We start from the raw sequence: 18,065 nt of genomic DNA on the forward strand, positions 1-18,065 counted from the left end.
TGAAAGAGAAAATAAGAGAGAGGGCACAAGATCTAGTAAGCAGTAGTTTTGTGCTCAGTATTCAAATTTTCTCAATACCATATATTATTGTTTAGGAGGAAGGTTGGAGATACTAACAACAGACTTTGTTAAGTATGCATATTACAATTTTAACTACTAAAAGAATAGATTGAGAACATATAACTTCCAAACCAATCAGCAGTGGGGTAGGAAGTATGTAAAGAAAACAAACACATAAAACACGTGTAAAAAAAGGAGGTTCTTCAGAAATGAGGGTGAAATAAATACTTTTTAAAACAAACAATACGTGAGAGAATTCAATGCCAACGTACTAGAAGAAACTTTTTTTTCCCCCTCAGTTGAAAAGAACTTAGCTCTTACCACTTTATTTTATTTTACTTACTTTTTGTTAAATTTTTTTCTATTTGTTACTTTATTTAGAAGAAATGTTTAAAGGAAATTCTTCTAGCAAAAAGAAAATTAGAGTAGATGAAAACTTGGATCTCCCCAAAGGAATGAAGAGCATGAGAAATAGTAAATAGGTGGGTGAATAAAAAAGTCTTTCATTCACCTTATATTTTAATTTCTTTAAAGATAACTATTTAAAGTTAAAATAATAATGTACTATGGGGTTTACAATATATGTAGAAGAAAAATGGAGGAACAGCAGGATAAAGCATGGGAGGGGGAAGTAAAGGGGTACTAAGAAGTAATCTATTATTTGAAGGTAGACTGTGACAATTAAAAGATACATGGTCTATACTCCAGAATAATCAGCAGAAAAAAATAATGATGTACAGCTTATAAGGCCATAATAGAGATAGAATGGAATACTAAAAAAAAATACTCAAAAGAAGGCAGAAAAAGAGTAAAAAGGAAACAAAAAAATAAATCGGACAAATAGAAAACAATAACATGGTAGATTTACACACAACTATATTAATAATTCCATTAAATATAAATGGTCCAAAGACAACTAAAAGACAGATGTAAGACAGGATAAAAAAGCAAGATCCAACCATATGCTGTCTAAAGGAATACTATTTTAAACATAAAGACATAGAAAGATTAAAAACAAAAGCATGGAAAAAGATATACCATACAAACAATAATTAAAAGAAGTCTGAAGTGGCTATATTAATACCTTACAAAGTATACTACAGAATGAGAAGCATTACAATGGATAAAGAGATGAATTCATTAAGAAGTAATATAACACAGACTCAAATACATGAAGTAACATGACAGAACTGAAAGAAAAAATACACAAATGCACAAATATATTTGGAGATTTCAACACTCTTCTCTCAATAATTGGTAGAACAAGTAAACAGAAACTCAGTAATGATAGGAATTGAAAAACACTATTGATGAACTTGACCCAATAGACATTTATAGAACATTTTACCCAACAACAAAATAACACACGTTATTTTCAAGTGTACGGGAAAACCCAGAAAGATGACCATATGCTAGCCATACAGTCTCAATAAATGTAAAAGACTAAAAAATCAGTAACTAGAAAAGTATTTTTTTTAAATCTCCAAATACTGAAAATTAAACAATACCGCAAAATAACATAAGGGTAATCAGAAAATTATTTTGACATAAAATAAAATGAAAACATATCAACTGTGTAGAATAAGGTTCCATTTCTGGCACGGCAATGTGAGCAGCTCCATAGAACCAGTGAAAGTAGTGAAAACTATAAAAAAGCAACCTTAAATGGTCTTTAAATAGTCTCTGGAAATGGTCTTAAGAACATACATTAAACGAAGAAACACTTTTAAGAAAACCAACTAAAACTGGGAGGGAACAGGAAAAGTTCGTGGCATCTGAAGTATGACCCTCTCTCCCCCAACCCAGCTCAGCATGATGGAAATTCCACTCCAGGTGGGTGCAGCTAAAAATAATGCTCCCTCTCCCCTCAGTACTCAGTCAAGAACTATAGTGTATTCCCAGGAGAGGCAGGCTATCAGCATTTCTCATGCCACTCCAAAAGCTACTTATTTCAGAGGCCAAGTTTCTGGCAACAATGTCTGGGAGATGGGGGCTCCCTTCTTCTGCCCAGCCTCTCCACATGGGATGGAGGTTCTATTCTTGTTTGTGGCATACTGAGAACACAGTGGCTCTGACTCTCCTTGACACAGGTTATTCATAAGGAAGAGGTTCCATACCTGGAGAGGCATGCTGAGAAGGCCAGAGGCTACAGCCATATACCCACCATCCCCTCCAAGTGCCCAGATCCTAAAGCAGGCACGTTACTCAAAGAGAATTGCACCACTGTCCCCATACCAGCTTTAGAGCCAGGGCTCAGAGATTTTGCCCAGGGAGAGAGAGAGGCCTTAAAGCAGGAAGCTCCTAAATTCTTCCAAAGGAACTTTACTTCATTTACAACTGACTACAGGAAAATTCAAGTCTAAGGCACCCTCAAGAACAACGGAAGGTATGGCGAAAATACTTCGAGGCTACATTGAAAAGAAATTTTAAAAAGAATGGTAAACTCTTAAGAGATACAAGCTCAACCATAGGTCAGCTAGTTTACCAGCGAAAATTAGGGGAAGAGACTGCTAAGAAGAATGTTCTCGGGTTCAGAAAAAACTCAAACATTGACCTCAAAAGCTATCCCTGTAAAACAACCCAATTTTAACTGAATCAGTCTATGAAGCAATTTGTGCTTGAGGGCACTGTTGAAAACAATAAAGCAAATAGCCAGAAATTAGTTGGGCTTAACAGCTGAGTGGGGTAAAGGAAGAGAGTCAAAAAAGGCCCTGCCAAAACCACTGTCATTGCAGGGTAACTGTGGACGCATTCAAGGCTGCACCTCTGAGGAGAAACATCAGAGGCTTCACACTTCAAGGGGAAAGGTGGGAAAGAGATTTCACTAAATAATCCAGCCAGTCTCTAATCATATAAACAAGCAGCCTTCCAGTTTCTGCTCCAACATGCAAAGAGCTTAGAGATCATCACTCCCATGCTCACAATACGAAAAAAGCAGAAAATATGACAATAAACAACTCTTCTTTGATCTATCAGAGAATTGAAGACATAAAACGAATCACTGCACGCAAAATATAGAGAAAGGTAAATACAGAGAATTGCAGCTTACCAGGAGGAGAAACTGCCGTTGGAGCTAGCAACCGGTAGCAACACTTAAAGGGTAATTGACCACCTGCTAGAGACTGAGCATGAACTAGCTTGAGAGATACATCCTCCTGGGCTCCCAGCCTGAGGATAACCCCACATTTTTATTAGTTTTACCTCCTGGAGCCCACTGGGTTTTCAGGATTAACATCCGAGAAAAATCCCCTCATGCTTCTAGCAGGGTGAGGGGGAAAGTAACCATTTTGAATAATCCCACAGAATTCTGTCCTTCTTGACAAAGGTCTGCCCCCAAAGGAGATGATTTTGTGACAGCACAACCAACATGGTTGTAACAGAGCCTAACCAATGTGGAGGGATGGTAGTACCTAACGCAGATTCTCTCAAGCCTTTCTACCTCATCTAAGGGAGAAAAAAACTAAGAAACACTTGTGAAGGTCACATCCCAGGGGCACATGCCCACTAAAAGACTAAGACCTAATCGTAGGATAACAGAACATGTCTCCTCCACCTACACTTCACTACCACATCAACAGGGCTCCTGTATAATAATAGGAGGTCACAGTTGAAAGAACTACAAGGTTCAGACTCTATTTAAGGAGTCTCTAAGTGAACCCAAAGACAATAGAGGAGACAAAGAAGGACACCAGAAGGAATTTTAGCCTCTCTGACATGCACGGCTACAGTAAACGGTAATCATAGCCTAACTCACAGACAGATAAACACAAAAATTCACAGTGAAGGCCTATTTACCTCAACAACTTTTACCAAATACTGTTTGTTGCAGCATTTTATTATAGAAAAAGTGAAGACAGTTAAATGTCCTTTAGTATGGGAATGAATTTTAAAAATAAAATATTTTATTCAATGAATATAGAAGCAACTGTTTAGATGTACACTATATGTATTAAAATAGATACATTTCAAAATTATAATATTGAGCAAAAAAGGCAAATTGCAAATAGATACCTACAGTATATTATCACTTAAAAAAACTTAAAGCACACAAAACATTATACATCATTTGTGGGTGATAGATATGTAGAAAAAGTACAAACATATGAAAAAGAGTTATACAACTGACATGAAAGTTCTACATACCAACCATTAGGGAGGGAGGAGAAGAAAGGATGAGGAGTTGTATCTGCAATGTTTTGTTTTTTTAAATAAAGAGAGACTTTATTTAAATAATAAATATATTCTTTATAAATATGGCAAAATGTTAGCATCCTTCAACTTTGGAGATGGGCATATGTGGGTTTTTTATATTACTTTTGGGGAGGGCACTGTTTTTTTATGCTTGAAATCGTTTCTAATTTTTAAAAATGCTAAAGATTATTCTAGTTGTAGAGTAGGTAAGAGATTAGAGAACTAGAGCGGAGAACAGTTAACACTACAATTCACAGTATATTTAAATAACTTGTGTTTGTTTATACGCTTAATTTACGGAAAGCCAAACAAAACTCTTTCAAATATGATACAGGATATACTACAAGCATATTTTACCAAACTTACCTGCTCAACCTCTCTATTGAGGGCATCTACTTTTTCTTTTAATCTGTTACCCTCTGCCTCAGCAGTGATAAGTTCTAATTTGAGGGTATTGTTATCTGCCTCTGCTTGACGGGCCTTATTTTCCCAGTTTTCAGCATCTTCATTGGATTTTCGGAGTTGGTCCATCATTTGCCGGTTCTCAGATTCCTAAAAAGCAAATCTTAGGTATTACTTTAGGACAGTAAAATGTTAAACATGTGATGCAAATTAAACATTATTTGCCAGGTCACTGGGAATTTACTTGCCACGATGACCAACTGTACCATAATCTCAAGGACTCCTATCTCTACTCTCAGTTTAGAAAATTGGTCATCCTGTAATTAATAAAAGGGAATGGGACCAGGATCTGCCCTGGCTCCTGAGTCACACTCACTCATCTAGTAAAGTTTTCACTCTTATCTTCAAGACCTCAATGAATATGTTCTTATATTTGCTTTTGTTCAAACAAAATCCTCATTGCCTCCATACAGCTGCTTACTGACTACTTGCTGGTCTGGTTTCTGAGCTTCTGCCTTGACCTGACCTTTTGTATCTGTGTATTCCCTTGTTCCTGACTGCTCTTCTGGGTTGTACTACGGCTACAGAGCTTCTGCCTGCTTGCATATCTTAAGCGTCAGCTTCTGATAATTTTCCTGGTTTGGCGTGTTTCCTATCTGGTTCCTGCCTCTCATTCATAACCCCAGCCTTAATTTCCTCGATCATGGACTGTTCTATGATTCACTTTTGCTCACCGTTCTAATAACTTGCCTGAAGTTGCTCAGAAGTAAAATATGAAACCTATGCCAATAAACACTACTCATAAATATACATTCATGTATATACTGGGAATACAATATAGAACCACTGTTAGAACCTATCATGATAAAGTTCTATCATGATGGACTGACTAAAGTAGGATCTTATTTCTAAAGGAAAACAATCAGCTCCTCAAATAATATACTGAGCAATAATTATGAAGCTACTTTTAAAAATATTATTTTAGTAGTATTATTTTAGTAGTATGGTAATTAATTAAAAAGGCACTAGATCTCTTTCCCTCCTACCTGTTAATAAACAGTTCAGAAACACTGGAATAAGCAACATCTAATTGTATAAGGCAAATTACAATAAACAACATCTCACTGTATAAAGCTTTCAAATCAGATTTTTCTCATAAATATGATTAATCATGAGACTGGTTGAAATTCAGTTAATATTGCCACCTTGTGGTCTGGCTGTACCTTGACCAATATGAAGGATCTTTGCCAAGTCTGTTGATTAACAAATTAACATACTAAACTACTGTATTGGCTTTTAAAATTCAGATATTCCAAATGTGCCAGTAGAAATCTGATGTGTGTTTTCTATTATTGTACTAAAAATAACAGTTGTACTTGGGAGTTACATGATATAATATACATAAACTGAATTTTACGCACGTTAATTTTTACCCTCTTTAACTTTCTGTAGCACTTATTGTGTGTGTCATTCTCTTAAAACTGCCTTATAGCTTTATGTAGTTAGCTGTGATGTACCATCTCCCCAATAACCCCTCAGATTCCTCGAAGATAGGAACCATTTTTATGTTGAATTCAGTTTTCTAAGGTAGGAATCATTTTTATATTAAATTTGGCTTTGTGACTAGGTAATATATGGTTCCAAGTTTAAGCAGCGAAAAAGACTGCATTAAAACGTCTCTCTGCCCTCTAACCACTTAGTGCCCTCCCTCCCAGCAGCCAGCAACCACAGTTTACCCTTTTTTGTACCTGCCCAAAGCAGATGGGCAACATTATAAAGAAAGTGAAACTGATCTTTGGTATTCTCCAGTTCTCTCTTTGCAGATCTCTTTCCCTCTTTTTGGTGCTTCCCCACCAGTTCCCTCTGGTTGACCACTGGGCTCTTTACACCCCTCCAACCAGGGCAAAGGCAAAGCTGCTGCCTCAGCTGGAATCCTTTGCATTTCCTGTCTGAATCATGGATACAGCCTCTCCTAACTGCTCTTCCCTCTCCTTTGTTACCCTTCTGATTTATTCTTTTCCCAACATTTCCTGAACAATCTTTCTAAAAGGCAATTCTTCAAATAACTTCTGTGTGTATGTTGTAATGAAAGCTTCCTAAAAATACAGTTCAGCCAAATCCTTCTTACCTCTTTATTACCACCCACCTTCACATTCCACTCTAGCTACAGGACCTACTTTCCCCCCCCTACTTGTTGTCCCCACTGCCGGGGGTGCCATTCTGTTTCCTCGCAGTTTTTCAACTCTGTCACCTCAGCGTCCAGCATACTGCACACTGAATGGATGGGTGATGAATAAAGTACTCGACAATCCTTAATGGACCTCCCTACCAAAATGGACCCGTGATCCTCTCTCTCAGGGGAGTGCCTGGATCCATCCAGCTATGTTGTGAAACGGAGTCTCAAAAAAGAACTCACATGAGGATGCTAAAAGCTGAGAGGAGTTTGATGTGTGATGTTTGAAAATACAATTCCAGAATCTAAAAGCCCCATTCCCTAATGGTGGAATTTCAGGTAATGCGACAGGCTAGGGAGAAAAAGGGAAGTGTCTAACATTGACTGAAAGCTTACTACGTTAAATGTTGTTCAGATAGTCTTTTATTTATATTCTGCCCTATTCCAGAATAGACTTAGATGGCTCACTGTGCTAGGCTATCTTACTCACTTGGGTGTTCTTCCCAATTACCGATGGGACACTGAGACTGAGGGAGGTTGAGTGGCCTGTAGAAGTCCACGGCATTAGTGAGAGGAAGAGTCAGACCTATCTGACTCCAAAGCTTCTGTCCATTTATGACATTACATTGCTAGCACCTTCAACTCAAGAAGGGTAGGAAATCACCTGCTTTGGCAACGTGAGGCTGCTGCCTTACTGCCTGAAAACAAGGGTTGCAATTCACGAGTCCTTAAAATCTCTCATCTCTCAAAGTCCTGAATGGTCTTATGTACACCATAAATAAATGCTCAAGATATGTTTATGGACTGAAATTAAATGATATGTTAAATACAATGAGGAAAACTGTTTGGGGGGAGGAATTCCTATTAATGGTTTGATTGTTATGTAAGTAGGTAACACCACACCTATTACAGTAGTCAATCCAACACTATTTTATATAATAGTTTATCAAATGGACATACCTAACATCCTTGGTCTAGCTGTCTGTTTATTCCAGGGTTGTCACACATGTGCCCAAGTTATCGGGAATCATCTGATATCAGACATGCCAGTCGACGTGCGCCTAGTCGACTGGTTACTAACAGAGAAATGGAGAAGAGAGCCATCTGCCCTCTGGTCCTGAGAAACAGGTGGCTCCACAACAGAGTGATCAATTCTGATCTGCTACACAATCAGGTGGAGCCTCTTTTGTCAAAGGTTTGTAACTGTAAACTACCATTTCCAAATATAAGTGAGCCCAACTTGATTCTGGCCCCTTGTTCTTCATCCAACTAGGAGGATTCTGCTTATCTAAAATGGCTAAGTGGCAAATAAAAGGTGTATATCCTTAAGTTACCTTTCTGGACATTGGTGACATTCTAAATATATAGTTAACACGTAATCGTCAACATTAAAATAGGCTATGCCTTAAAGAAATGCACTTGATTCAGCTGTCCCTATGAGTGCAATCAATCAACAGCTTTAGTGAAAACTCAAGTATCTCGAGCCAAGGTGAAAATATATATATATACATACTTCGGACTTTAATACATTCTTCAGTTTATTAACCTCCAAATTAGTGTCTTGAACCTTCTGTTTAATGTCACTAAGCTCATTATGAGTATCATTCAGTTTTTTAGACAGTGCCTATGAGAAAAAGACAGTTAGATCTGACTACAAAAAATTAAAAATTGCTCTATGTCAAAACCACAATAAAATTTTTAAAAAATATTTACAGTAAATATGATAAATAAAAATTAATATACCTAATATATAAAGCTCATATAAAGACAGTGAGAAAACACAAGAGTCCAAACAGTAAATGGGCAAAGAACCCAAACACAATTCACAAAAAGGAAGCATAAGTGGATAATACCTGAAAAAAGTTAAAATTTACTAGTAATCAACGATATGGTAAGGAATGGGCGTTTCCATGTATTATTAGAGTAAATGTAAATTTGAGAAAAGCAAATCTGTGGTCTGCTACCTGGTGATGACATAACAGACATTTTTAAAAGCTCATAAAAACAAGAAAGACAAATATGTTACTTTTTGTTAAAGGTGGGAGATGGATGCTTGGGTATTCACGATACCCATGTCCACTTAGAAGGTTTTTTAATTTAAAAAAGAAATCTCATAAGCGTTTGATTCAATTTGAAACTAAATCTATAAAATTTAATGAAAAAGAATGTTTATTAAGGCATTATTTGCTATGTGAAAATATTTATTCACATTAGGTGAATGATGCAGTAAATAATAGTATCTACATAGTGGTAAAACCACACAGAATACTATGCATTCATGAGAAATGTTTGGAATAATTTTTAATAACAGAGAAAAATGTTAATGTATATTTGAAAAAAATCAGGATAAAACACTAAAAACAACTCAATTTGTTTAAAATCGTGGTATTGAGGAAGAAATTTTTTTTAAGGTTTCTGCTTTCCAAATCTTTTATGATACGGGTTTTTTCTTTTTTTTAACATCTTTATTGGAGTAAAATTGCTTTACAATGGTGTGTTAGTTTCTGCTGCATAACAAAGTGAATCAGCTATACGTATACATATATCCCCATATCCCCTCCCTTTTGCGTCTCCCTCCCACCCTTCCTATCCCACCCTTCTAGGTGGTCACAAAGCACCGAGCTGATCTCACTGTGCTATGCGGCTGCTTCCCACTAGCTATCTATTTTACATTTGGTAGTGTATATATGTCAATGTTACTCTCTCACTTCGTCCCAGCTTACCCTTCCCCCTCCCTGTGTCAAGTCCATTCTCTACGTCTGCGTCTTTATTCCTGTCCTGCCCCTAGGTTCATCAGAACCTTTTTTTTTTTTTAGATTCCATATATATGTGTTAGCATACGGTATTTTTCTCTTTCTGACTTACTTCACTCTGTATGACAGACTCTAGGTCCATCCACCTCACTACAAATAACTCAATTTTGTTTCTTTTTATGGCTGAGTAATATTCCATTGTATATATGTGCCACATCTTCTTTATCCATTCACCTGTCGATGGACACTTAGGTTGCTTCCATGTCCTGGCTATTGTAAATAGAGCTGCAATGAACATTGTGGTACAGGACTCTTTTTGAATTATGGTTTTCTCAGGGTATATGCCCAGTAGTGGGATTGCTGGGTCGTATGGTAGTTCTATTTTGAGTTTTTTAAGGAACCTCCATGCTGTTCTCCATAGTGGCTGTATCAATTTGCATTCCCACCAACAGTGCAAGAGGGTTCCCTTTACTCCACACCCTCTCCAGCATTTATTGTTTGTAGATTTTTTGATGATGGCCATTCTGACCGGTGTGAGATGATACCTCATTGTAGTTTTGATTTGCATTTCTCTAATGATTAGTGATGTTGAGCATCCTTTCATGTGTTTGTTGGCAATATGATATGAGTTTTTAAACAACCTGCAGTCCACAGAGGGATCCATCTTCTACTCTTGGGCCCTCTGACCCAAACAAAGGAAAAAACTATTCTTGAACATTTGTATATTGTTATGATACTAATTTTCTTCTGATTATAAAAGATGTTTATGAAGGTGTAACAAACAACTATGATGTTATAGTAAGCTAATAACAGTTAAAAAATATTTATCTAGTGATTATGCTAGACACTCTACATTCTTGCTAGGCATATTCTCATCTACTCTCCATTTTTACAGTTGATAAACTGAGAGAAGTTAAATGATAGGATCACACAGCCAGGCAGGGGACTTGAACTCATGTGGGTCTTAAACACTCCACTCTATTGTCTTCTCATGTAGAACAAAGCATGATATAAAGTGCTATGTGGTTTTATCCCAGCTACATTAAAAAGTTCATGTAAAGGACAGTATAAAATTTTTTTAAGTACATTGAAAATCAGTAAAAAATACATTAACAGTGGGTAACTCTGGGTGGTAAATATGAGAGTTTTTAATCTAATTTTCATAAATATAAGTTATATTTACCTTTAGCCTATTTGCTTTAGCTATAAATAGAGCACTATAGTAGATCCTATAAATTCACATCTCTTGTTTTTATTGCTATTAACTTTTAAAAGATAAACTTTCTTTTAAAATAGTTTTAGACTTATAGAAGAGTTATTAAAATAGTATAGAGAGTGCCCATATACCCTACACTTAGCTTCCTCTATTATTAACATCTTATATTAGTATGGTAAATTTGTCACAATTCATGAACCAATATTGATACATTATTAACTAAAGTCCATATTTTATTCAGATTTCTTCCATTTTTACATAATGTCCCTTTTCTGTTCCATGATCCCATTATTCATTAATTTTTGAACACAGTACTTTCACACCTCAGGCAACTTTTTAATAACTAACCAAGTTTTGCAACTTTATATCTGATTATATAAATTAAAATATTTAACAGTTAAAAAAATACAGACTTTTATGATGCAAACTGAACACATTGAGAGTGATAGCAAAGCAAGGGAAATTATGTGGACCAAAAATTTTACAGGGGAAAGAAAGTTTCCAAGTAGAATTTTTTAATGTTAAAATTAAAAGTGATATTGGTAATGAGAGCTCTGGATAAAGCTGAACTGTACTGGCTTAGAGAGGAAGTAATTAAAAGAGAAATTTTCCTAAAAAAAATCACAGTGCTAAAGAGGACCAAATAATGTATCACGGTCTGTATACTCATATTCAAACAGAATAACAGTCCATCAAATAAATCTACGCTTTTTCTTAAAAATTTCGGAAGGTTATCTTCATTTGTTGGTTTATTCAAATATGTATCCTTCACTAAGGAAGTACTTCCTAAGGTTTAATACAAATCTATTATACTCCCGTTCCCTCTTTTCTCTGATATTTAATACTATATGTCTGAAAATTTCATTTAGAAATTATGTGGCATATTCTGTGTAATAAAGGTAAAAAATGGCTAGTTCCAAAGCCTGAGCTTTTCTACAAAATGAAATGAGGGCTATGCCTCAGAAGAAATACCTATTTTTCTTGGAGAAAAAGACTGTAGGAACAAGTATACCTGGTTTTCTTGTTTAGCTTTAGAAGACTGTTCTTGGAGATTGTCATTCTCATGAGCCAAGATATCCCTTTCCCTGGCAATTTGAGACAGTTCATCATTTGTTTCATCCAATTGCCGACGCATTCTGGAAATGTCTTGTTCACACATAATTAGGGCTTCAGTAGACTGTCTATTCCACAAATCAAATAGTACATAAGAAGAGACATTTTACCGGAACAGAATAACAAATTTTCACAAGACAGAAGATAGACAGTTAGCATGAAAACATTTGAAGAAGTTTTAAATACATTTAAATTTGTAGGAATAAACACTGCAGAGATAGTTCACTGAAGTTCCTCTGTGTTGCCAACATTTCACTATAAAAAAGGATGCCAAATATACACGGTAGTCAATGATTTGTTAAGCATTTCAAAACTTCTGACGTTCAAGTATAAGAAAGCCTCCATCCTACCTCTAGCTGCTATGGCTTAGTCTCCTCTGCAGGCTCCTCTTCCTCTGCCCTCTTAAAAATGAATGGTTCTCCGAGCTTAACCCTTAGCCTCCTGATTCTTCTCACGCTACCCCTTCTCTCAGACAATTCCTATTCATATCCGTGGCTCCCAACCCTGTCTACACCCAGACGACTCTGAAATGATCACCCCAGCCTCAGCCTCTCCCTTACACTCTAGACCCTTATATTTAACTGCTTACTACACATACTTATAAGGACATCTCAAAGGCTTCAAAGAAAAATCTTTTCTCACGTAGGTTCATCATGTCCAGTATTCATCCCCAGCCAGAAACCTGGTATTTTCCTAAATTTTCTCCTTTACAAACACCACACTCCTGTCCTCCAAACTCCCAACCCCAATTTATCATCACCTCTGCAGCCTAGGTGATCTTTCCGGCCTAAAAATCTCAAAATTCTTTAATGATTTCTCATTGCCCACAGACTCATTTGTCTGTAACACAGGCCTCTGCCTCCCTACCTAGCCTCTCCTCCATTTCTCCCCTTACACTTTGGGTTCCAACACACTCACCTACTTGTCATTCAAGAGGCTCTTGAACATGATCTGTGGTTCTTTGTGGCTTTGTTATTCTTTCTACCTTGAATGCCTTCTCTTTCCTTTCCTTGGCAAACAGCATATCCTCCCTTTCCTTCCCTAAACAGACTTAGGCCTCCTTTTAACATTAGAGAGTTATCATCTTACATATAACACTAAGCTCCTTGTTTCTTACTATCTTTGTACAATACCTAACATAGTGCTTTGCCCCCAATAAGTGCTCACATTTTTGTTGAATAAGTGACTTACCTTGATGCCTGTTCCATCTCAGCAATGATATTCTTCATGCCTGAAATGGTCTTTTCCTTGAAAAGTAATATAAGTATTAAATAAAAAATTATCTTAAACTGTTATTTCTGTTAAAACTGAATAAACTAAAAGAATTTCCCCTCCCTTTTGGATTTCCATTTGGTTTTAAACATTTATGTTCTATTTTTCTTTGCTACACTTTAAAACTAAAGCCTAATATATCAGTGTGAGTATATGTACTGGATAAAAACAATAGATTATGCTCATTTAAGCAAAGACTATACTTAGGTATATGATATGAGATCATTATATCAAATACCGTTAAAAGATGTTTTGTGCAGTTATCCAGCAACACAAGAACCCCTTAAGCACCCTGTTTTTGGAAGAAAACCAATGGTTTGGCATTGTAGTGTTCTATACTGGGAATAGGACTGATTTACTTCCTCACTTCTTCATGTTATAAAACCCAGGAAAGTGAATCATGTAAAACTGAATTTAGTTATTAAGAATAATAACTTCGACCAAGTATAATATATATATGTCATCAACATCATCTTCAAAAAGCTGTTCCAATGGAATTACTTATAAAAGTATATGATTAATTTTAGGTGTGAGTTAATAAGGAGGTAAGCATTAGGCCTAGAGCAAAGGTATAAAAAAATAAATTGCTATTCTTCCTTTTCAAGGGTATGGTGAGGAAGTAGAATTAATGGAGTCAATCAAGACTGAAATGGGGGGGAATATCTTAATGCCATCAATACCATTACCACACCTCCTCCTTTAAAAACTCGCTGATCCTGAACTAGTTACAGATACTTTACATAGGTTCTTAGCACTAACATTAGTCCTAAAAAAGTAGGAAAATTATTCTTTCACTAAATACCTAGATTTCACTTTGCCCTTTAAATTTTCAAATCCTTAGTAACCAAGTAGCAAGATGAAAAACTAAATCTGTATTTCCCAACTAGTGCTGTTCCTTTCATCAGAGAGACAGGTGTGTGTGTGAGCGTGTGTGTGTGTGTGTGTGTGTGTGTGTGAGATCTTCCTTTATTCACGTGCTCCTCTCTAGGGTATTTTTAGCTCTGGTTTTCCATTCTGCTTTCTGGTAGAATGGTACAGATTCCACATCTGGCAGTAATGGGTATTGAAGTATGGTTAAAATATCCATTAGCAAAACTGTTAAACCCCTTTAAGAGGCACAAGCCAATGGGAGAAAAACTCAAAGAGAAAATACCACTTAAAATGGAATATTTACACATGCTTTTGAAATATAACTTAATACACTTCTAAATAAATTCTGAAAAGCTAATTGAACTTCTAGTGTTTCTGACAGAAGTTCCTTGGTTAAAATTTAAACATGGTTTATAAGCCTAAAAAGGACTTTCCTTTATCAATAGAAATTCATCTTGAGAGACTCTCTAAGAACACTGTGAAGTATCCAGGGCAACAAAATTACTGTATAGAATCCAATAATATATCCTCTTAGCCTATTTTTCTCTTAATATGACCCAAATAGTACTATTTCTTAAACTGTTGAAATTTATGCCATCATTATCAATTTGATATTCCTTGTACAACCTCAATACGTTTGTCCAACCAGTGACATAGATTCAAGTTAATTGTTAAAAATTCAACCTGGACAGGATGGTCATAAATCTATTCAGAAAAAAGAAACAAACTAAAATTTTACACAAATAATTCTGGCTTTTATGATTCAAAAATCTGTGAACTGGCTATTGAATTTTCTAACTTTAATTGGTAGCAAGTAGTAGAACATCTTTTAAAACTATGATTACCAGTAAAAATTCACCTTATTCACTATAATATAGACTTTTCCATAGTAATTTATTTCTGTAATCTCCAGATTAAACTATAAAACTACTGCTTTTCACTGAAAGGCATTATAAATTCAGCTCTGAAATATCACTCTAGAGAACATTTCCTCTTTTGAATGTCTAACACTGTTTTAAAAAGTTATTTTCCCTTCATAGGATGGATGCGTTTACATTCATAATCCTATACAAAACTCTTAATTTTGAAATGGACTTGCAACTCAATATTCTTTGTGAAGGAAAAGATAATATTGGTACAGTTAGTAGAATGGAAGAAATGTAAATACAGGATATAACAGAGGGAACAGATATTCAGAAAGAATTGAGTAATTTGTTTCTAAATATTAATGTTTTTAAAGAAAATCATGTTTAACTATTCAAAAAGTGGTTTGAATATAATGAGAAACAAAATCCCACCCCCCAAAATACCATAAAATTTCAAAAATATTAAAAGGCATTAACTATAAAGTAATGAGTCAGACTTTTCAACAAGTTAAAAGCCAAAATTTACTACCTCACGTATTTTGATAACTTCAACTGTGCTCATGATTCCCGAATCTATTAACTTCAATTTTCTCTCCAAACCTTAAAATCCAAGAGCCTATGAATATTTCACTACATGTCCCAAAGGCATGTCAATAATCTTGCTCTCTAAGCTTGTTCTGTGTCCTGTGTTTCCTACTTCACACATAGGAACTATTCATGTGGTTCCTAAGTCAGAAAGCACATCTTGTCAGTCTTACTTCCTAAATAGAGTTGTCTATTTCTCTCATGGATACTGCCACTCTCCTAATACAGTTCTTATCATTTTACTCCTAACTAGTGTCCTTGTCACTATTCTCATTTCCCTACAATCCACCTTTTATGTAGATTAACAAGGGCTAGGATAATGTTTTAAAGATCTAATTGTAACATTTCATTTTCATTATTTCAATGTTCCTCTATATCCATGATGATGGAACCTAAACTCAACATCATGTGTAGTTCTGATTTCTTGCTTATCTATCCCATCTCATCTTTTACCACCGCCCCCCCTTCATCCCCCCATACTCACCTCTTTGCACTCTATTCTGGACATATTAAACTATCAAGAAATCTCATAAAATTCTCTTATGAATGCCACTGGGCTTTCATATAATCTGCTCTACTTGTTTGGATCACCCTTTCTCTAAAAGGTGCTCTACCTGTCTGGATCACTCTTTCTCTCACTGTCCCCTTTCTCTAATCTTTTCTTGGCTAATTCCTAGTCATCTTTCAGGGCAGTGCAGGCACCATCACTGCGTGGAAGGCTTCCTAGATCTTCTCCCTCCCCTAATCCAACCCCCAGGCTGAATCAGGTATGTTTCTGAGAAACTTCACTCATACATTGTGCATATGTCATTATGGTACTTAGCACATTCTATCATAACAGCCTCTTTCTTTATCTTTCTCCGAATTATACCATAGGCCTTTGGAAGGTATGCCCACTCAACCTCAGTTTCTAACATAATTCCTGGTACATGTCAATAAATGTTTGTTGAATGGATGGATGGATGGATAAATGAATGAATTAGTTCCCTTAGAGAGGGGAAAGACCTTATGCCAGTGATGCTGCCTTTGCTTAAGATATTTGTGGAAAACAGTTTAGGAATTGCCTTCAGAATCAGTTTATGAGTTAGAAAAGGGGGTCAATATTTCCCTGCCTTTTTGAGAACACCTTTTTGTTGTTGTTGTTGTTGTTTGAACAACAGAAATGTGGGATAAAGCTTATCATCTAACTTTATTCACCAGTTCCATGTGATCCACTCTCAAGGCTAAGGATGATGTAACAACGTGCCCCCAGTTCTGAATACAATTACAAAGGTGGTTTTAATGAAATACACATATTGCCTCCCAAGGTGGCTACCTGAAAACATAAGTTCTGCTGTGCTTTTAAAAAGAAATCAGTCTCACTGCTTTTTTTTTTTATTATGCTTTACATTTTGATATTTGAATTAGTTATTGTTAGTGAATGTTGATCATAAATTGATGACAGAAAAATCTATTTAAAAATATTAGCTCGTGAATTTGAACACATATTTCCTAAGACTATCTTGAAATATTTCAAAATCAGATTTTAAAGTTTTAGCTCTCTAGGAAAAAATTGAGAAAATCCTATTATTTTATTCAGATTCTAGTTCAAACATTTCTTTTAAACCACGGTTGTCAGAACATACTTTCATTGCCAAACTCTCTCCAAGGGATGCAATATTCTCAGATTTTTTATCCAAACATGCTTGCAGGCATTCCTTTTCTTTAGCCAGATCATTGAGGGTTGCACCGAGAATGCTGATTTCTTCTCGCTGGGCAATACTTTGTCTTGTAAAATTATCTAAATGTGTAATCATAAAGGCATTGTTTTAATCAAGATAAATTTTTTTCCAGTTCAAGCAGAGTGAAATACTTTTCAAAGTTAATTCTCCTATATTATATTCAATGACTAAATATAAAGTACTGTATCCCAAATAAATAATGGCTTTTGTTGTTAATGATTAAAAATGAAGGTTAATCATGAAATTCTAAATGACATAAATGTAAAAGCACAATTAACACATTTGAATTAGAACAGCAAAGGATATATGTGGAATCTAGAAAAATGGTACAGATGAACCAGTTTGCAAGGAAGAAATAGAGACACAGATGTAAAGAACAAACATACGGACACCCAGGGGGGAAAGAGGTGTGGGGGGAGGTGGTGGGATGAAGTGGGAGATTGGGATTGACATATATACACTAATATGTATAAAATAGGTAACTAAGAAGAATCTGCTGTATAAAAAAATAAATAAAATAAATTTAAAAAAAACATAACGGAAAAGAATATGATAAAGAATGTATATATATATATGTATAACTGAATCACTTTGCTGTACAGCAGAAATTAACACAACATTGGAAATCAACTATACTTCAATAAAGTATATTTTTTAAAAAAAGAACAGCAAAGGAAAGTTCCTTATAACAAGTTCTCAAAGTAGAATGTGTGGTGGGGTAGGGGAGGGTGTGTGGATGAAGCACGTGGACTATCAATTTTCCCCCCTCTAATTTCACCTCCCTCTAGCTTAGAATCACTGTTGGATGTAAGCTGGTAACTAACAGATCTTAATAAAATATCC

The 18,065-nt window shown here is 35.5% G+C and overlaps 1 protein-coding gene across 5 annotated transcripts in view; it reads right to left on the reverse strand.

The window, feature by feature from the left end:
* The window catches only part of TSGA10 (testis specific 10), a 101,983-nt gene that overhangs the window by 22,633 nt on the left and 61,285 nt on the right, over positions 1 to 18,065 (reverse strand). For 4 of the 5 annotated variants that reach the window (XM_061211039.1, XM_061211036.1, XM_061211038.1 and 1 more), the window contains 5 exons: positions 17,127 to 17,281; positions 13,100 to 13,155; positions 11,808 to 11,976; positions 8,340 to 8,450; positions 4,618 to 4,803 (listed from right to left, as the gene is read on the reverse strand). In XM_061211039.1, the coding sequence (XP_061067022.1) occupies positions 4,618 to 4,803; positions 8,340 to 8,450; positions 11,808 to 11,976; positions 13,100 to 13,155; positions 17,127 to 17,281 (677 nt within the window). The remainder of the gene's footprint in view (positions 1 to 4,617; positions 4,804 to 8,339; positions 8,451 to 11,807; positions 11,977 to 13,099; positions 13,156 to 17,126; positions 17,282 to 18,065) is intronic. The other variant, XM_061211037.1, reaches the window with a different exon arrangement.

The sequence above is a fragment of the Eubalaena glacialis genome, chromosome 14 (assembly GCF_028564815.1).
Source record: "Eubalaena glacialis isolate mEubGla1 chromosome 14, mEubGla1.1.hap2.+ XY, whole genome shotgun sequence".
Lineage (NCBI taxonomy): Eukaryota > Metazoa > Chordata > Mammalia > Artiodactyla > Balaenidae > Eubalaena > Eubalaena glacialis.